The sequence below is a fragment of the Megalopta genalis genome, chromosome 2 (assembly GCF_051020955.1).
Source record: "Megalopta genalis isolate 19385.01 chromosome 2, iyMegGena1_principal, whole genome shotgun sequence".
In the NCBI taxonomy this organism is placed as follows: Eukaryota; Metazoa; Arthropoda; class Insecta; order Hymenoptera; family Halictidae; genus Megalopta; species Megalopta genalis.
In genome coordinates this window covers 2,929,828-2,949,476 of record NC_135014.1, presented here as the reverse complement: position 1 = coordinate 2,949,476, position 19,649 = coordinate 2,929,828, and the positions used below count along the sequence as shown (strand labels likewise).

The 19,649-nt window shown below is 38.7% G+C and overlaps 4 protein-coding genes across 8 annotated transcripts; 3 read left to right on the top strand and 1 right to left on the bottom strand.

Annotated features, from left to right (window-relative positions):
• The first annotated feature begins 3,800 nt into the window (after positions 1-3,800).
• LOC117223426 (transmembrane protein 50A) lies at positions 3,801-5,627 on the top strand. The gene is made up of 4 exons (XM_033475695.2): positions 3,801-4,038; positions 4,345-4,451; positions 4,521-4,681; positions 4,753-5,627. Exons 1-4 carry the CDS (start codon positions 3,940-3,942, stop codon positions 4,851-4,853), a joined length of 468 nt encoding a protein of 155 aa, XP_033331586.1. The 5' UTR covers positions 3,801-3,939; the 3' UTR covers positions 4,854-5,627.
• A 213-nt stretch (positions 5,628-5,840) lies between these two features.
• On the top strand, positions 5,841-11,099 carry Grp170 (hypoxia up-regulated Grp170 co-chaperone protein). 4 transcript variants are annotated; one of them, XM_033475692.2, is made up of 10 exons: positions 5,854-6,001; positions 6,279-6,376; positions 6,593-6,730; positions 6,815-7,775; positions 7,856-8,118; positions 8,194-8,327; positions 8,399-8,637; positions 8,919-9,249; positions 9,334-9,763; positions 9,845-11,099. In XM_033475692.2, exons 3-10 carry the CDS (start codon positions 6,593-6,595, stop codon positions 10,160-10,162), a joined length of 2,814 nt encoding a protein of 937 aa, XP_033331583.2. In that variant the 5' UTR covers positions 5,854-6,001; positions 6,279-6,376; the 3' UTR covers positions 10,163-11,099. The 4 variants fall into 4 exon arrangements, with proteins under 4 accessions (XP_033331582.2, XP_033331581.2, XP_033331583.2 ...); XM_033475691.2 differs by lacking the exon at positions 6,279-6,376 and having other exon boundaries at positions 5,841-6,001; positions 8,399-8,592; XM_033475690.2 differs by lacking the exon at positions 6,279-6,376 and having other exon boundaries at positions 5,841-6,001.
• Positions 11,100-11,248: 149 nt separating this feature from the next.
• On the top strand, positions 11,249-12,985 carry LOC117223425 (uncharacterized). The gene is made up of 5 exons (XM_033475694.2): positions 11,249-11,864; positions 11,936-12,138; positions 12,209-12,332; positions 12,584-12,785; positions 12,848-12,985. Exons 1-5 carry the CDS (start codon positions 11,811-11,813, stop codon positions 12,886-12,888), a joined length of 624 nt encoding a protein of 207 aa, XP_033331585.1. The 5' UTR covers positions 11,249-11,810; the 3' UTR covers positions 12,889-12,985.
• Sbat (LSMD1 domain-containing protein Sbat) lies at positions 12,819-13,959 on the bottom strand. 2 transcript variants are annotated; one of them, XM_033475697.2, is made up of 3 exons: positions 13,742-13,959; positions 13,541-13,657; positions 12,819-13,280 (listed from the first exon to the last, which is right to left on the bottom strand). In XM_033475697.2, the coding sequence occupies exons 2-3, from the start codon at positions 13,616-13,618 to the stop codon at positions 13,038-13,040; spliced, it is 321 nt and encodes a 106-aa protein (XP_033331588.1). In that variant the 5' UTR covers positions 13,619-13,657; positions 13,742-13,959; the 3' UTR covers positions 12,819-13,037. The 2 variants fall into 2 exon arrangements, with proteins under 2 accessions (XP_033331588.1, XP_033331587.1); XM_033475696.2 differs by having other exon boundaries at positions 13,541-13,643; positions 13,742-13,957.
• Between the last annotated feature and the right edge of the window lie 5,690 nt (positions 13,960-19,649).

The window sequence follows — 19,649 nt, the reverse complement described above, 5'->3', positions numbered from 1 at the left end:
TCAAAAATATAAACTTCAAGGACGCCAATGAATTTTTCCCGACCATTAACAGGATACTGAGACCACAAAAACACACTAACATCGAAAACCTCAGACTTGATATTAACAAAAACGAATTTAACAAAGAAATAGCGAAGAGTTTACCAGACAGGACCGACAACAACGAACTTTACATTACAGATCCGATTACTAAACTCGAGATAATAGGAAAGTATCTGGAAAGAATAAACTCACCAAGATACACTAACACCAATACAACCACCAAAAGACTGGCAGACGAAACAACAGACAAATACAGCAAAATAGCAAAAAGAATGACAGATACAAAGGCAACATTTACAACATTCACAGACACTAACCCAGCACACAGACCAGTACACCTGGATAACGAAACCAACCATTTCATTTCTTGCAGTGAAGTTAACGAAATTATAAAAAAACTAAATAATAAGACTTCGTCGGGTCTGGACAATATCCCATCAATTGCCATAAAAAATCTACCGACAACCATCATAACAGAGTACACAATACTCTTTAATAACGCAATTAACCACGCTGTTAGTGCTCGTGATGCTCCTTGTGAGCTTCGAGCTTTGTAGTAATTTGCACGTTAGTGTGCCGACTAAAACTCTATTTTGCTAACCGGGTGCTCCAACAATTAGCTTCCCGGGAGACCTCTGTATCCACTGACGACTCAAGATGGATCAGGGTGGATGGACAGATCAGGACTGTCGAATAATCGTGTGGCATCCACGAGGTCACCTCGGTTATCCCTACCTTTACTTAAGGGTGGGCGGCGAGGAAAAACTGCCCAATCACGGCAGGCTCAAAAACCGAACGCTAATTGGTTGGAATGAAGATGGTTGGGACCTTTGGAAAGGGTACCGCGAACGCCTCCAGATGAGTTTCCTCCTCAAGGGAAAATTTGGAATCTACCCCATCTGGAAGCAATCACGCCGAGTGGTCCAAGTCCCAACTCCGCTAACGGCCTGGTCGTAAATCAGGGATAAGTCCTTTACGGAGGACCACCATAAAACTGTCGACGGGGCCCATGAGTTTTACCAGGCTCGAAAACTAACGTTTCCGCCACGGGGTGACAGGCCCACCCCCCTAGCCATTAAGGACCTATGTGCCTGGCCCCCGCCGTGAAGCCCAGAGGGGGAATCCCTAACACACGCCTATTACCCAAACAGATGGAAACAAGCCAAAATTCTACCGATACTAAAAAAAGCTAAAAACCCAGAAGAGCCACAAAACTACAGACCCATTAGTCTCACTGCGAACATCAGTAAAATTTTTGAAAAAATAATCAAACAAAACCTAATGAAGCACATAACTGCACACAATATTATACCAGATAACCAATTCGGATTTAAGAACAAACTTTCCACCACACACGCAATTCACAAATTAACTTCTGACCTCAACAATTACCTACACAACGGACTGACAGTGGGGGCAATATTGCTAGATCTGGAAAAAGCATTTGATTCAGTATGGCACAATGGTCTAATCCATAAACTCGACAAATACAAATTTCCAGCAGGACTAATCCTACTAATATCAAACATGATTAAAGGAAAAACGTTCCGCACATGGGACGGAACGAAAATGTCTACCACCACATTCCAAATCTCAGAAGGCCTACAACAAGGAACAGTAACATCACCAATACTCTTCAACATTTATAATAGCGAAATTATAAACGAATTCGGACTCAACACTGCAGACAGACTACACTCGATTGCCTACGCAGACGACTTAATAATCTACAAAGCTGACACGGACGTAGGACAAATCGAAAACTCACTCCAAATAACACTAAATCACATTACTGACTACTATAAAAACTGGAACCTGAAAATTAATCCCACCAAAAGTGAGCTAATATTCTTCCGCAGACCGGTAAAACAAATAAAATACTCAAACGTAATAAAGATAGAAAAAGCATCAATCACAGCTAAAAACACTCACACTAACGAAACTGTTGAAATCCCCCCAAAAAAGCTAGTAAAATATCTAGGAGTACAACTAGACCATCTTTTAAGATTAAACAAACACCACATCACGCAACTAGACAAAGCCAGAAAAACCTTCAAAGCCAACTCAAGACTGTTCTATAACAAAAACCTTTCCACAAAAGCCAAGCTCATCTGCTACCAATTATTAGTCAGACCCATACTAACGTATGCCGCACCCATTTTCTGGAACACCGGGCCAACAATTTTAGAAAAAACAAGGAGATTTGAGAGATCGTGCCTAAGAACATGCCTCGGCCGATATAGAACAGCAGATTCAAACTACACCAAAAGAATCAGCAATATTAAAATATACACAATAGCCGATATCCCAAGAATAGACTGCTTCAACTTAAAGCTCACTCGAAAGTACTTCAGCAGGATTGGCCACACCAAAAATCAAATACTAATAGACATAATGAAAACGGACGAAGAGACGACCCCTAACAAGTTAAGCTCAGGATACATACCCCCAGAGCTGTTCCTCTACTGTGACCATAAAGGAATAATCCAGGATCAGCACAACCTACCCATAATCTACCATAGGATTAGACACTCCGCCAATAAGAAAATCAACCTAGACGACAACAAATACATACGTGACCAATCCAACTACTCAACAGCACTTTCTATCAAGGACAAAATGGACAGCGATAGACTAAACAAAGATTACTCCTGGCTAGCTAACGACGCCAGGCACATTGACGAACTACGCAGAAGAACCCGCAAAAAGTGATAAAATAGACTAAGTTCCGATAAAACAAAGGTCATTAGTTACCAGTGATTGTCTTAAAACCCGTACACAATTACTACATAGCGCTAAATGCTTAACAGCAACATTAGTTTTAAGTTCCCTTGTAATTAGATCCTCCGAACCCTAACCCACCCATCCCAACTCCTCACCCCACACCTACTACCCTATTTATTTATTTATTTATTTTTTAAGTAGCCTAAGTCATATTTAAGATAGATGGTAAAAGTTTTTCTAAGACTCTCCTTTTCTTTCACCAACAACTATCGATATAAGACTGATAACATTTAAATCTCTCGCCCTAAGAACGTGCCTAAATCATATTATATTATTACAGATAGCTATAAAGTTTATCCTAGTTGATAACTAATAGCTATAAATAAATTTTTATTATTAATGTTAACAGTATTTTTAAGTAGGATTATGCTGTGTATATTATGACTGTAACGAGATAAATAAACTTACTTTTAAAAAAAAAAAAAAAAAAAACCAAGAGGCCTCTTGTTAGGACTTTTAATAATTCCGATCAATTCTATAAATAATTGAAACATTCTTGTAATCAACAGTTTGCAGTCGCGTATAAATAATAAATGAAAATCTAAATTAAACGAATGAAATTATATTTGAACGTTTCCGTCTTATCAATTGCAATATTATATTTCCAAATATTATCGCGTATTATATATTATTTCAATATAGGGTGTACATTTGAAACTTTCGTTAATTATAAATGAACAATGATTTCAGACGAGAATAATAAAAAATAATTTTCATTGTCTCTGTTGGTAAGGACGATTACACCGATAAGAAATATCGTAAGATAGTTATATTACCGAATACGAAAAAATTATTAAATGTCACAGCACAAACGCGGTATAGGAATAGACTGACGTCATAAATGAGGTATACGTCTATGTTGACGATATGGACATATAAGTGTATTTCGCTAGAGGGCGTGAGACAATCTCTGGTTTTTAGCAATATCGGTATTTCAGAACATGTGACATATAACGCCATATGGTGTCCAGTCTACTCTGATACCTCGTCTGTGCCACAAGGCTTAAGTATGGTTTGTGCGATGATATTCGTGGTTGATATGTCTTATTATTTAGGTTAGCTGTCTAATCGAAAAACTTAGCATTCAGCGAATTTTATCGGTGACATCAAGAAATGACGTCTTTCGTGGAATATTTTCAATCGTTGTCATGCATATGGTTCGAAATAGGCGATAAACGCAATATACTTGCGTCTATGCTGGCCGGAACATTGGTAAACATCGAAGTTTGCTTTGAATGTGACACTGACATTACATCACTTTATTCTTTTATTTGATTCTACGTAAAAGTTGTTACTTCGCAACGTTTTCTTTCTAACGTAATTTTTATTCAGCATTTGTTGTTACTTCATCGCAACGACAAATAATTTCGATCGAGTCGTAAATCTTTACGATTGAATTTTCATTCGAAACAAGTGTTGGACAGAATATTTTTTCTTATCCTAAAACTTCTATGTAATATTAGAATAGAGTGATGTAAAATATATCACCTGGCTAAACTTCTTTTTTTATGATTTCAGTTCTTTGTAGGATGGTGGTTTATCATTGATGCGCATGCTAAATATCCAAATGAAATATCAAGCGCGTATCATCTTTGCGGAGTGTTCGGAACCCTTTCTCTTTTCATGTAAATCTATATTGCTGTTGCTTGTATATTTTAACAGGCTTCGATGTAATCATTCGTTCTGTAACTTAGGGTCAATTCTGTGACGAATGCGCAGATAAGAGGGGAAGGATTCAATGAAGGATTTTTAGGAAACACAGGTGCAAGAGGTTGGGTGTTTGTTGGATTTGTAATGGGATTCGCTGCAGTAATTGCAGCCTGCTGGATTTTGTTCGCAGATTTTGTTGCTGCAGGTTGATTATATTATTTCTGAATTATTTTTAATAACTATGACCATTAAATGCTACTAATTGTGTTATTTCAGATGCTAAACATCACTGGCCTGGCGTAGGCTTGTTCTTACAGAATGTATTTATCTTCCTGGGATCTCTGGCATATAAATTTGGAAGAGTCGAAGAAGTATAAAGATACTCAACATTTGTGCATTGCAAATATTTCTACCTTTTGCACAGAACCCTCCTGGTTTTAACAGACTTTTCCCGAAGGTACTTAAAACTATGGAGAAAATAATTATAAACACTACATTGTAAATGTCCTCTGTTTTAATTTATACAGGGTGTCCCAGTATTTACGGCGCGACCCGAAAGAGTGTGATTTTATGCGATAAACTAAGCCAAATATATACAATAAAATATGTTCATACAAGACCTTACTTTCGAGGAAATATCTGTTCAACAGCACGTATGCTTCCGAGACCATTTCAATTCGATTTTCTCGAGAATAAAGCCTTATATGAAAACATTTTATTTTATGTTTTCGATTTACTCTTTCCCAGAGAATCGCCCGCTTCCCGTTTGTATTAGGGATACTGCGACACCGTGTATATTACTTATAGAAAAGTAGTTATTGAGATGCTTACTTATATTATCTATAAAGAATAATTTAACATCTAACTAATCACAATTTATAATAAAACGCAAACGTTGTCATGTCCACATGAAAGTAGATCACAAAATAATGGGCAAAAGAATTCATGGGTCATGTGATCATTTTTCGTTAATACAAAACCGCATGTATGTATAATCGATCAAAAGCTTACATTTTAAGTGAACATACACGCGCGATGTTTTTAAAACAATTACTGTTAAAACATACAATAAATTTTGCATTTATTTGTACGATCGTTGTGAGTGAAAACAATTGTACTCCAATTTTTTAAATAAATTTTGGTTTCCTTTATTCGTCTCTCTGTCTCCTCTGTCCTTTTCGACCTCTTTTTCGAAATTGCTCGGAAATTTGATTCATAAATTCGCGACGTTTCGAAATACCACTTTACGATGGTAGGGGTAAAATATGATCGGGTATTGGTTTTGATTTGCCAACGCGGACCAATATGAGCGGTTTCTTCCATCTTATTTTACCAATCGCATTGTGCCACACAAACATATGTCTCGTGTCCCGTGTTCGGTTTGACGAAACGTTTGCAGGCGAGCGCATTGTGTTTTTTCTTACGTTGGAAAAAGATTGAAACGTGCGTTGTACCCATGCCCGATGGTTTAAGAACAGTTCGTAACTCTTTTGTCCGATCGCTTTGTTTCAAACAGCACAAAAAGGTATGCCGCCGAAATGTATTTAACACCGTTATTTGCGATTCGTACTTTTGGAGTCCCGGCTACTATAACCAAGTTTGACAAGTCCTATGCGAAACTCCACGCGATTGAAATATCACTTGCTGTGTGTTTATGAATAGTTTACATTAATAAAAAAACCTCTTCGCAAACGTTTTCTTCTCTACCACTTACAAATCATCAATTATATTTGCATCTTTTATTCATTGTGCTATCCGGTTTAGAAGTTCTTTCGAACGACTAATGCTTTTCTTTCTATAAGGATTTCTGCAGATTTGCGAATGGAATCTCACAAATATTCTCTGCAATAATTCTAATTTACAAGGAATCTTCGGAGTTTGAACTCGTCATTCGGAAAAAGTATGATGAAGAATTATATATAAAATCTGTCTCCCGATCCTGTTCTCTTTTATATTAATCGTGATCGTCTTCTTACAAACTCATTATACCTTATCTTATTGTACGTTTATGTTATCAGTTTATGTTTATGACAATTGTTATTGTTAGAGAATAATTATGATTTTATATGCACAAATAAGGTTAATATTCTCATCATAGCATTCCCTTTAATTTTAGATGAACCTAAACGAAAGCAGGATGTCCTTCGTATGGGCATTATTGATTACTGCTGCAATTTTTATTGATACCACTAATGGGGTCGCTGTTATGAGTATCGACATTGGTAGCGAATCAATGAAAGTTGCTGTTGTGTCTGTAAGTAAATCAATTGCTCTGAGATATTCGTAAGTTTTCATAATTACGAAGCTTGTTGGTAATTGTGAATGGCATTGATTACAGCCTGGTGTTCCTATGGAAATAGCTCTTAATAAAGAATCGAAGAGGAAAACACCTGTTACAATTGCTTTCCGAAATGGGGAAAGAAGTTTTGGGGAAGATGCTCAAGTAGTAGGAATTAGGTCACCTCAAAGTAGCTTTTCATACATGTTAGATCTTTTAGGAAAGTCAATAGATAATCCAATGGTTCAGCTTTACATGAAAAGATTCCCTTACTATGATATAATTTCTGATGAAGAACGAAACACGATCGCATTTAGGCTTAACGAAAATACTACTTATACACCGGAGGAGCTGCTTGCACAAATTTTACACAAGGGGAAGGAGTTAGCAGAAAATTCAGCTCGTCAGAAAATTAGCGAAGCGGTGATAACTGTTCCCGGATTTTTCAATCAGATCGAAAGAAGGGCTCTCGTACAAGCTGCAGAACTTGCTGGGATCAAGGTGTTGCAACTAATCAATGATTATACCGCCGTTGCATTGAATTACGGAATATTTAGAAGCAAGGAAATATCCACTACCGCTCACTACGTGATGTTTTACGATATGGGAGCGAGTAGTACAACTGCGACGCTCGTCAGTTATCAAAATATAAAAACAAAGGAGAAGGGATTTGCTGAAACTAATTCTCATGTTGGTGTTTTGGGTGTCGGTTACGATCGTACATTGGGAGGGCTGGAGGTACAACTTAGATTACGAGATTACCTGGCTAAAGAATTTGATGCTTTAAATAAAACATCAAATTTAGCGTCTAGTAATCCGAAAGCTATGGCTAAACTTTTTAAAGAAGCCGGCCGTGTTAAGAACGTGTTGAGCGCGAATACCGAACACTATGCCCAGATCGAAGGACTTATAGATGAGCATGACTTCAGGATGAAAGTAACCAGAGAAAAATTGGAACAACTTTGTTCCGATTTATTCGAGCGAGTCGCTGATCCTATTAAGATGGCTTTGCAAACATCAGGTATCCCTTTGTTTGCAGTTAAGCTGTTGCTCACAGGTTTTTGTATGTTCTTTTTAAATTCACGTCTCTTTTTCTTTTAGGTTTAACAATGGATATCGTATCTCAAGTAGTATTAGTTGGAGCAGGTACTAGAATGCCAAAGATACAGGAACAATTGAGTCAGTATTTAACAGTAGAATTATCGAAGAACATAAACACTGATGAGGCAGCTGCAATGGGTGCAGTGTACAAAGCTGCTGATCTTAGTAAAGGCTTCAAAGTGAAGAAGTTTGTTACCAAAGATGCAGTACTCTTTCCTATACAAATAATGTTTGATAGAACTGTTGATAACAAAGTAAAACAAGTAAGCCAAGTTCTAACAACGTTCTGAAACTTAGCAAACAATAAGTTCACGATGTTCTAAATACTCTGCTTTCAGATTAAAAAATCGTTGTTCGGTAAAATGAATCCTTACCCGCAAAAGAAAATAATCACATTTAACAAGTTCACGGATAATTTCCAGTTTGATATTAATTACGCCGAACTGGATTATTTGCCGCCTCATGAAGTAGCGTAAGTGTCTTCGTCATTAATGACTGACTACATTGAATTTCTTTCCTCGAGCAATGCTCTTTCAATTTCAGTGTTATTGGCAACCTACATCCATCCACCATAATGTTGTCTGGAGTTGCTGAAGCTTTAGACAAACACGCTAAGGAAGGTGCAGAAAACAAAGGAATTAAAGCTCACTTTGCTATGGACGATAGTGGGATTCTTAATTTGGTGAATGTAGAACTAGTATCCGAAAAAGCAGGTTCAGCTCCCAATGAAGAAGAGGGTACTTTCTCAATACTTGTCTCAACTATTAGTAAACTTTTTACAGGTTTGTGCTGAATGCTTTGCAAAAAATGATGCTCTAATTTCATTACCATGACTATAAAACAATTCGTATCAAGTCACTACTACTTCTTTATGTTTCGTAGCACGAATTGTATTTTCTGTTCTGGAAATGACTGGTGAAGAACAACTGAAACGTATAAAATATAGAACCATTTCTTGCAAGCATTTCTAAATACAATAATACTACTACATTTTTCTGTTACCTTTGGATTGCATGTTAAATAACTGTAAATGTGTGAGATGAACATCATTTATAAATTTCAGGCTCGGAGGATGATGATAAAGATAAGGACAAAGAGAAGGATAAGGACAAGGACAAAGACAAAGAGACGAAGCCGGAGGAACCCTTGAAGGAGGACGTGAAACCCGTTCACGAAGAACCAGAATACCCGGAGGTACCAAAAGAGGCAGAAGATAAAATGAAGAAAAAGAATGAGACTACGAGCGCGGAGGATAAAACGGCGAACAAAACTGAGAAGATCGAGAAGGAGAAGAAGTCTACAATTATAACAATCAAGGAGCCCATCAAAGCCGAAGAAATCAAGTTGGGACCGCAAATACTTTCTGGGGATAAGCTAGCCGAATCACGTGAAAAGTACAATAATATATATGCGATATGATATAGAACACAAATTTTCTGCATAATAATTATTATATCGTGAATATTGTACAATTTCAGATTACATCGTTTAGATGAATACGATTTCGAGAAAACAAGACGCGAGACAGCTTTAAACAATTTAGAAACGTTCATAATCGATGCACAGCAGAAGTTAGTATCTGAGGAGTATACAGTCGCTGCCACTCCCCCGGAGATAGAGACTATATTAAAGGCGTGTTCAGAAATATCTGAGTGGTTGTACGAAGATGGATTCACTGCGTCTGCGGAAGTGTTTGAAGAGAAACTGGCCGCGCTTCAGAAATTAACCAAGGATTTGTACGAGCGTGTCTACGAACACAGGGAACGTCCAGAAGTATTAAAACGCATGACATCTATATTGAGTGCCAGCGTAGCGTTTCTGAACAAAACGCGCAATTTAAGTGAAACGAGTGATATTTTCACTCCGATCGAGATCGAAACATTAGATAAAGTAATCAACGAGACTCAGGTGAATTATTCGCATTAAAAAAAATCACGAAATATTATCGTGGTGTATCTGTTTTTATATAGAATGTTCTTTTTTTTACAGGAATATTTTGATAATGTTCTTAAATCTTACGAGGAGACAGCACCGCATGAACCCGTGAAGTACAAAGTTCGCGAAATTGCGAATAAATTGGCAGTGCTCGACAGAGAAGTGAAGTATCTTCTGAACAAGGCGAAGATATGGAGACCGAAACAAGAGGCTGCGACGAATCAGACGGAAAGCTCAAACGCGAACACCACAGACACAAAGAAAGAAACGACAATAGAAACAGAGACGTCGGAGACCACGGTGCCAGATAACGAAGAGGCTCCATCGAGTCATGAAAGTCCTGCCCAGGACGGAGTGCACCAAGAACTTTAAAGAGACAACAACATTTATTTAAAACTGTGTGACTTTTTATTATTGACCGATTTTGCTTCGGTTGATAAGTTAGGCAATTTATTGTGTTGTAGGGCAAGTTTACAAGATGCATTTAAAGAACTTTAAATTAAATTCACGAAATTGTATTATCGTCGCTGAATGAATATTGAGGCGTTGGTCTATTATAATTAAATACGTTTGTATACAGGTTCTAAGAAACCAGTTCGTTCATTCTTCATACGGAAAAGAAATGAATTCGATATCTCGCGAAGTATTAAATAGAAAAAGAAACGAAAAACCGACCACATCGTTATTTATAATGGATTTTGTGTTTTAGGTGCCAAGCAATCTATATAACGAGTTTCGGATCAAATGGTACTGTATTTTACAGCAAGAAAATTTCTTATTTGAGTCATTATTTACAAATGACGTAAAGCATAATACTTGGTCGGGCTTCATTGATTACGGATACGATATTTAATTGTGATACTTCTTGATACTATATTCTTAGACATATTACGCTATAGCTTAAAACTGATTTTTTACCAACATCTAGAAACGAGCATCATAATTACATACGTACATACGAGGCGATGTTTTTGTCAATAACAATATAATGTTTTATTCTATATTGTTTCTCACATTCCTGATTCATTAATTCTCGCTGCAAGATGCCTAACTTTTACAATACGTACGCTTCACTGTACCGGCAATGCAATTCATTTCAAAGCATGATGATTGTATTTCGAATTTTATAACTGTTTAATGTATACTATTTACTGTACGGTACTAAGCGAGGTAAATTCAGTTTTCATAATGTTATTCAGGAATTCGACAATTTTTCGATTCGAACCATTCCAATGGATATGCATGTAATTTCAAGTCCTCGATTATGTTATTTATTCAATTTTGGGTGAATAAAGCAGTGTGTAAACTATTGATGAAGTAAATACTAACATAAATCAGTGCAATGTTTTTGGATTATGCAATTGCGAAAGAACGCATACACACCTTATCTTACGAAAGTCTTCCCGAATCTAGACACAATTTTTAATCCGATAAAAGAAATTTATTTCTGGATGCTTATTTATCCTACACGATTATTTAAGGCAGTAGTATTATTAATTATGTACAAATCGTATATACATACATATTATTAAGGAAATAGATATTTATATATTTGTACACGTTATTGAGATACTTTACTTTCAGCAAGTATTTGTATTCAAATTATTAGTGAATATCGGTCCAGTTACAAAAAGTTTAAAGTTGAAGAAAACTTTGATATCACCTTCAATTTAATAAACGATCATTGTACTATATATTTGGTATTTACAATAACTATAATAAATTTATAAAACATATTTCTTCTAAGTTCTCAATATTTTTTTTTGGACACGAAAAGGGGCACGGTGTTCAATACTTTTAAATACAAACTTTAACAATAAGGCCGGGATCACGTGAGCGTTAAAATTTGCTCACGTGACGTAGTGCCAGTTGCAGTTTAAAGACTGCAACCGACAGTAAACTTCCTTAGTTAACCGGATTTGAGTTAAGGTTAGGATCAAACATCGGATTGCAATAAACAATTCTCAGTGTGGGTTACGCTGTATTGGTATCAGATTTGCTTTATTTACAAAATTGCGTCATGATATTGCGCCAAGTTGTTCGTACATTGTTGAAAAGGGTTACCCCTGCGATGGTAAATATTTTCCTATTGATGCGACCTACACGAGTATAGTTTTTAAAATTAATATTATTTTCAATGTGCAGTGTGCCACAAGTTTTCTATTTGAGAATCAATCGGAAACTAAACGGCCGACCGTAAATGATAAATTAAATCTCCAACCTGCAGATATTACAAAATTAACTGTCGAGTATATGATACAACAGTCGATAGCAGATTCTATGGACAATGCAACTAAAACATTAAGTGTTGCGTATATGTCAGTAATGAGAATTAGTGACGAATACAAGTTTGTATTTCATTTTTACAGTCATACAAGGATAACAACATTCACAACAATGATTCATGTTATTTTTCAGGAGTTTGTTAAATAAACTGATTTCTTTATTAAAAGATACTCTGGAGTATCAAGTTAATGATGAACATTGGGATTTAGTGCTAGAGATGAGGTCAGAAGTACAGACTATGAAAGAGAAATTAAATGTAAAAGCAAACAGACTGACAAAGGAGGATTTCCAACATAGAAATTCAGAGAATGGAGTTCAAATTGTTCCCTGAATTTTTGTCTAATGTTTCAAGGGCTCATTTTTAACCCTCTGAAATGAATCGAAACGATGCTCTACACATGCCTAATTTCATAATTTTCTGAATTTCAGGGTGGGGATCTGTTCATATAAGTTTCTAACTATAGAATCTGATGTTAGCACTAATATTATGATATAATTTGTTTTCAGAAATTAACAGTATACATTCAATATGTACAAAGACTGGCGGTAGCAGCTTCTGATCTAAGTTATCTTTCTGGAATGGACAATTTGTATTTCTCTCTTTCTGGACAAATTGAAAATATTGCAAAAAGTGTACAACAAGAAATTGATCATATCGCAATACTTGAGGAGGAGTACAACTTTATACAAGAGAAATGCATTAGGAATGGTAAGTAAAATACCGTTATCGTTCTATACACAGTTATTAATATATCACGTTTATTTTTTCAGAAAGTAAAGAGGACAATAACGAGTCTCGCCAATTACCATAACCAAACAATCTTTCCATTTGCTCAACATTTAGAACTTATAATTTACACGTTATTAATCTAATTTAATAAAATTACTTACAACAAAAAATATCAGAAATGAGAGGATCATTATTGAATTATGTACAGATCGTGTAACAGAGTCCAAGTGCTCAAGCGTCGATATGTATCGAAATAATATGTCTACCAGGAATCATTGCTAGACCAAGGGTTCTGGCTTCTGTGTGATCCTCGGACAGAAATTCAGAACAAGATCCTAATATCACATTGGCATCACGATCGGTACACAAGAACACCCCTACTAAGATCCGACCATCCGTCATTTTTATCCGTAAGTTCTTATTCAGCCATCCGTGTAGTTTCTGCCTTGCAGGAGAATCCTCTGTACTAATGGCCTAGCACAATTGTACAATCTTGTTTACAATATTAAAGCTAACGATAAATATAAAATAGTTTGAGATTTATAGTATGCCATTACAACAAAGAGATCGTTCTTTTTTTACACATTCTAAATATTTTGTGATAATTTATAGTTCAGAGGTTAGAAAAACTTGCCAGTAATTCTATTCAACAAAAGATATCAAATGACGTTTACGGAATAGAAATATGTACAATAGAATTATCTGATAATAAATGTGCAATTCCATAAAATTACCTCTCCATTTTCATGAACGCAATCTTCATTAGTTACAATGTGAGAAATATTGTCCCACTTTCCTTGTCCTTCTTTCATGATTGTGTTATCGAAGATTTAAGTACTGAATAGAAATAACTTATATAAATGGTCTAACGATTGATACACGCGGTGCTAAACAATGTTCCAAACGCGATATCCATCACTTCTTGTATAGCTTACTTTTTATTTTGTTGTCACCGATGTCGCTGAATTGAAGTTTTTCCGAAGGCAGCCTACTCTCGGTGCCAAACAATTATTCGTAGCAGCGTCAAACAACAATTATTTTCCGACGAACAATGATTTCAAACGATCATACAAGCGAGCCATCAAAGGCCTTTTTTCTGTTATAACTTTGTTTACAGTTTCTAGTTTTACAGTCTGAAGGTATGTTTGGAATCTCGATCATCTGGCGGTAGGACGTCGGAACTAAATTGACTCCACCGGTGTGTTTCCTCTGCGACGATAAGTTGCTCGAAAACTGTAATTTTATTCGCATGCTTCACCGCTAGATGGCTACACCTTGTCCTGTGTCGGCGGCATTCTTGCTTTGCGTTTCACGAGCTAACAAACGGTTCACGCTCGATCTTCGTAAGTAAAGTTGATTTATTTTAAATATTTTAATTCGACTGCAGAACATTCGAACGTTACTGTACCAAAATTGATCTTCGATATTCGCAAGCACAACGAAGTTACAGGCACTTCTTTACAGGTTATTAACTTTACAGGTTATTTAGGCGATGTTTCTAAGTTATTTTCTAACACGCAATTGGACCAACCGATTAACAAAGATGCCACGATGTAATAGTAAAGCTACCGAGCCTTAAAAGTAGCCAACGTATGTTACTTTATAACGATGAAAAGACGGTATTTATTTAAACCATCCTCAATTTTTATTACAACGCTTGAACGAAGAAATTGATTAAATCTTCATAATTTCAGCAATCTAAAAATTAGGCTTAGTGTTCATACATCCAAATGATGTTACACTGATCTTCAATTATACAGGGTGATACAAGTATACAGGATCCTATAAACCGGGTAAATTAAAGAGCAATGAAGCCATCGCCTTATAACAGACTTAGCGAGGCACTAAGAGACACTAAGACCGCGTAATTGCGATCCACATAACCTGATGAAGAAAAAATCAAGAACAGATCCGATCTGAGAACAATTCGGGAAAATCTCCGAGTGCCGTAGGGGTTGTTTTCCCCATATCATCGCCGATAAATATCATAAGCATTTGCCCGGGGAGTTTCGTGGCACCGAGGAGCTCGTAGAATGGAAATGACCCGCGGTGTAAGGTTACAAGGGGCGTAGGGAGGGAGGGGAGGGGGGGCTAAAAAATGGCGTTGGTCCAACTGCTCTCGCCGGTCCAGATTGTGATCTTCGCCCGGGGACGAGAAAAAGTAAGAATGTCGTAATCTCGATTCAAACATCTGTGAGAAGAGTCCTCGGGCGGGAGACCGGGGGAGGGGGCAGAGGGGTTGCGACACGTTGCTAAGAATTTGTTTCGGCTCTCGGAACCGCCGCGAGTAATTTTTACACGCCCTGCAACCCCGTGTCACGGCGCACCACCGCGAGCAGAGCTTTATTAATTGTGCTATCGCGGGGCTTCCTCGTTGAGACTTTAATTTCTCCCACGTCCCCCTGCCCCTCTCGCCCCTACCGTTTGACCAGTTTACACGAGCGTCGAATTAAACGTCGCTTATTTCAGGAAATTAACTTGGAGCCGAGCCGGTTCCGCCGCGGCGATATTAATCGGGCTCAAAATTTACCGGATTTATCAGAGAGAATTATTAATTGGCGTTACCGCGAGCAATTGAACTTTCATTAATAAAATATCTACGGTTCAATTTGCCCGATACGGGCACGGATTTGTAATCGCGGAGGAACGATTATTATTGCAAATGCAGCGTGTGCTGCTCTTCGGCCGTCACCCGTCCGTCCGTCGTCACGTTAATAAATACAGCAATGTCTCCCTTACTGACGCTCAGATTTTGCATAAAAACGGTCTATTTGGGAAGAGGAGATACGATTCTTCGAGCCTTGTAGCTTGTTTTTTTATAATTGTTGACAATTCGTACCATAGATTGGAGAACACACAAGGGTTACTATAAACTGCTGTAACTTTGCGAGAAAAAATCGCAGCCGAGTTTCTTTTTTTTTAAATTAAAGGGGAAAGATCGAACTTCGTTCTGCCGTGAACGGCATCTCGGACAAAAATTGTCCAAAGTCCGTGCGATTCGTCGAACTCGACGATATGACGTATGACGAATGATGAGCATGGCCTCGCATTTAAAGGGTTACAGTAGCGAGGTTACGTGGAGCTTAAAATACAGATACACTGTCCGAAAGTAGAGGTTTCGAGCTTTCATTTAAAAGAAGAGTCATCATCCTGCGACGATTTTTCACAGAACTATCATCAGTCGAAGCTGTCCAATGTGCACTTCGTCAAACTTGGCGATTTTCGATATGACAAATATGGTTTCACATTTAAAGAGTTACAGTGGCGAGGGTGCATTAAACTTAAAATCGAGGACAACTATCTTGAAGTAGAGGTTCCAAGCTTTAATTTAAGAGGAAAATCATTATTCTACGATGATTTTTCGCGGAATTACCGTCACTGAAAGTTGGCCAATTTATATCCATTTTTCTATGCCATGCTCGTGTCACGTGGTCACATTTAAAGGGTTACAGTGGCGACGGTGCATCAAACTTAAAATCGAGGACAACTATCTTGAAGTAGAGGTTCCAAGCTCTAATTTAAGAGGAAGATCATTATTCTACGATGATTTTTCGCGGAGTTGTCGTCACTGAAAGTTGGCCAATTTATATCCATTTTTCTATGCCATGCTCGTGTCACGTGGCCACATTTAAAGGGTTACAGTGGCGACGGTGCATCAAACTTAAAATCGAGGACAACTATCTTGAAGCAGAGATTTCAAGCTTTAATTTAAGAGGAAGATCATTATTCTACGATGATTTTTCGCGGAGTTGTCGTCACTGAAAGTTGGCCAATTTATATCCATTTTTCTATGCCATGCTCGTGTCACGTGGTCACATTTAAAGGGTTACAGTAGCGACGGTGCATCAAACTTAAAATCGAGGACAACTATCTTGAAGTAGAGGTTCCAAGCTTCAATTTAAGAGGAAGATCATTATTCTACGATGATTTTTCGCGGAGTTGTCGTCACTGAAAGTTGGCCAATTTATATCAATTTTTCTATGCTATGCTCGTGTCACGTGTCCTCCGAATATGACGAACGTGGCCTCGTATTTAAAGGATTACAGTGGCGAGGTTGCGTGGAACTTAAAATCCAGACACACTGTCCGAAAGTAGAGGTTTCGAGCTCTAATTTAAGAAAAGAGTCATCGTCCCGAGGTGATTTTTCGCGCAGTTATCGATGCTCGAATTTGTCTTCTATTAGAGCTCGATATCTCGCTTCCAAGTACAGTAATGTCTCTTTAATTGTGCGCTCAGATTGTGCACAAAAATAAAAATGAACCGCAAGGATCGAATAACTGTATCTTCTCTACCTAAATTGTCCATTTTCGTAGACAATCTGAGCGTCAATTAGAGAGACGTTACCGTAGCTTGTAATTGCTGGATGGCGACGCTCTCGTTGCGATCGCTCGCGTCTTCGGAGATAATCGGGACGCAATGCAAAACAAAAAATTGAGATAAAGGAACAATAACTAATTATAAAATAATAAACGAGAAGATGAAACGTAAAGAATAGAATCGATTTGACGCGGCGTTATCGACAGAAAATCCGCCTCGGATTCGTTCCAGCCGAGGATTCAGCGAAATGCTGAAAAATCGACGCTCGAAATCGACGCTTTCCCGACGCGAGCTTTCACTCCGAACTTTCAGCCGCCCTTTGTTTCGCCTATCGTTAATCAATCGAACTTCGCGCGACTCAAAAATCGCGGCCACTCGGCCGCGGGCCAAAAATCGCAGCTCGCCGAAATTATTCCGCGTCCTCCCCTCCCGACAACTCATTGTCACCGGAAACAGCTCGTCCCGGAGCTTTCGCGGCCCGCCGAAATCACAAAGCTGCCATCGCAACAGCGACGCGTGCACGATTCACCGAGCTCTTCGTTACGACAAAAGGCCGGTTTACGCCGCGGCGTTCTTACAATTTCCGCGGGCAGCGAAAAACACGTCGACTGTTCGGTGACAGGCAATTATGCCGACCGACATTGTTGTCCGCGGTGTCCCCGGAAACATTATTGCACTATTTATCGGCGCACAATGGGGGCCGGGCGTCCGGCCCTCTCGTTCGGATTCCCGGCGGTCCAATACTTTCCGGGCCACCCCGTGTATAGAAGCAGCTTTTCAAACGTTCCATAATAGCTTCAATATGTTTGCCGCATTAACAATACACAATGCGAGGGCACGGTGCGCTGGCGAAGGGTGGAGGGAGGGGGAGGGGATGCTCGCGTTCTCCAACTAATAATCAACGAAACCGCAACGGCAACGAGTTCTCGAGCGTCATCAAAATCCGAATTACACCGGAACAATCGGTCGCGCGGTCTGCGCCCGGGCTTTTCGCGGGGGTCCGCGGGGCTCGGGAGGGCGGGGAGGGCCGGTTCATTTCGGCCCGCGTATCGCGGACGTATTAGAATTAATCTCGAATTAATTTTGGTAACGGTGTTCCGTTCTTGAATGTCGATAGCCCGCGAATTATCATAAAAGCTTTTATCGGTTGTCCATTGTTGCCCGAATGTACTCGCTATTCGCTGGAAAAAGAGAAAGAGAGAGAGAGAGAGAGAGAGAAAGAGAGAGGGGGTTCGGCTGTTTTGAAACTGTGCACGCGTATTTCCCTCGTTATGACTGGTTCGGCTGTCTTTCACGGTGTCCCGATGATGATTCAATTATGGTCGGACGTGCTGCACACGCACACATCTGCGCGCAGAAAGCCTGAACGGCTCGCGGGACCATGAATATCGTTCGGCCACTCGCGCCGGATGACCACACGCGCTATACTTACCCTAATGGATAACGAATGCGTGCCTCGTAAAAGTACGCCCCGAGGAGCCTTTAAGGCGACCAGATTTATACAACGGGTGTCCCGCCGGTAACGGCTCGCCGAGCGAAACTGTAGCGAGTCGGTGGCCAACCTGTTACCAGCTGCGAATTTTCCACGTGGCGTACTTTGCTCCGAGAGAACAGCGAAATAGAGTGTCCTCGAAGATCTACAGTAAAATGTCTCTCTAATCGACGCTCGGATTGTCCTCAAAAATGTACAATTTGGGAAAAGGAGATACGATCGTTCGAGCCTTGCGGTCGTTTCTATAGTTGTTGAGAATCGATAACCATAAAAGACGAGCCACGAGGCTCGGACAATCGTATCTCCTGTTCCAAAATTGTCTGCTTTTGTGCGCAATCTGAGCGTCAATTAGGGAGACATTACTGTACTTGGAAGCGAAATATCGAGTTCTAACAGAGGACAACTTCGAGCGACGATAACTCCGCGAAAAATCACCTCGGGACGATGACTCTTTTTTTAAATCAAAGCTCGAAACCTCTACTTTCGGTCGGTGTATCTGTATTTTAAGTTCCACGCAACCTCGCTTCTGTGACCCTTTAAATGCGAGGCCACGTTCGTCATGTTCGGAGGACACGTGACACGAGCATAGCATAGAAAAATTGATATAAATTGGCCAAATTTCAGTGACGATAACTCCGCGAAAAATCATCGTAGAATAATGACCTTCCTCTTAAATTAAAGCTTGGAACCTCTACTTCAAGATAGTTGTCCTCGATTTTAAGTTTGATGCACCGTCGCCACTGTAACCCTTTAAATGTGGCCACGTGACACGAGCATGGCATAGAAAAATGGATATAAATTGGCCAACTTTCAGTGACGGTAATTCCGCGGAAAATCATCGTAGAATAATGATCTTCCTCTTAAATTAAAGCTTGAAATCTCTACTTCAAGATAGTTGTCCTCGATTTTAAGTTTAATGCACCCTCGCCACTGTAACTCTTTAAATGTGAAACCATATTTGTCATATCGAAAATTGCCAAGTTTGACGAAGTGCACATTGGTCAGCTTCGACTGATGATAGTTCTGTGAAAAAT

Coding starts and splice junctions, on each gene's coding strand:
- Grp170 (XM_033475690.2), top strand. CDS start 5,933: ATGCCCGATGGTTTAAGAACAGTTCGTAACTCTTTTGTCCGATCGCTT. Junction 6,002..6,592: donor GTTTCAAACAGCACAAAAAG/GTATGCCGCCGA, acceptor CTTTAATTTTAG/ATGAACCTAAACGAAAGCAG. Junction 9,250..9,333: donor CTAGCCGAATCACGTGAAAA/GTACAATAATAT, acceptor GTACAATTTCAG/ATTACATCGTTTAGATGAAT.
- LOC117223426 (XM_033475695.2), top strand. CDS start 3,940: ATGACGTCTTTCGTGGAATATTTTCAATCGTTGTCATGCATATGGTTC. Junction 4,039..4,344: donor CTATGCTGGCCGGAACATTG/GTAAACATCGAA, acceptor TTATGATTTCAG/TTCTTTGTAGGATGGTGGTT. Junction 4,682..4,752: donor CGCAGATTTTGTTGCTGCAG/GTTGATTATATT, acceptor GTGTTATTTCAG/ATGCTAAACATCACTGGCCT.
- LOC117223425 (XM_033475694.2), top strand. CDS start 11,811: ATGATATTGCGCCAAGTTGTTCGTACATTGTTGAAAAGGGTTACCCCT. Junction 11,865..11,935: donor AAAGGGTTACCCCTGCGATG/GTAAATATTTTC, acceptor TTCAATGTGCAG/TGTGCCACAAGTTTTCTATT. Junction 12,139..12,208: donor AGAATTAGTGACGAATACAA/GTTTGTATTTCA, acceptor GTTATTTTTCAG/GAGTTTGTTAAATAAACTGA.
- Sbat (XM_033475697.2), bottom strand. CDS start 13,618: ATGAAAGAAGGACAAGGAAAGTGGGACAATATTTCTCACATTGTAACT. Junction 13,281..13,540: donor GCGTTCATGAAAATGGAGAG/GTAATTTTATGG, acceptor CAATTGTGCTAG/GCCATTAGTACAGAGGATTC.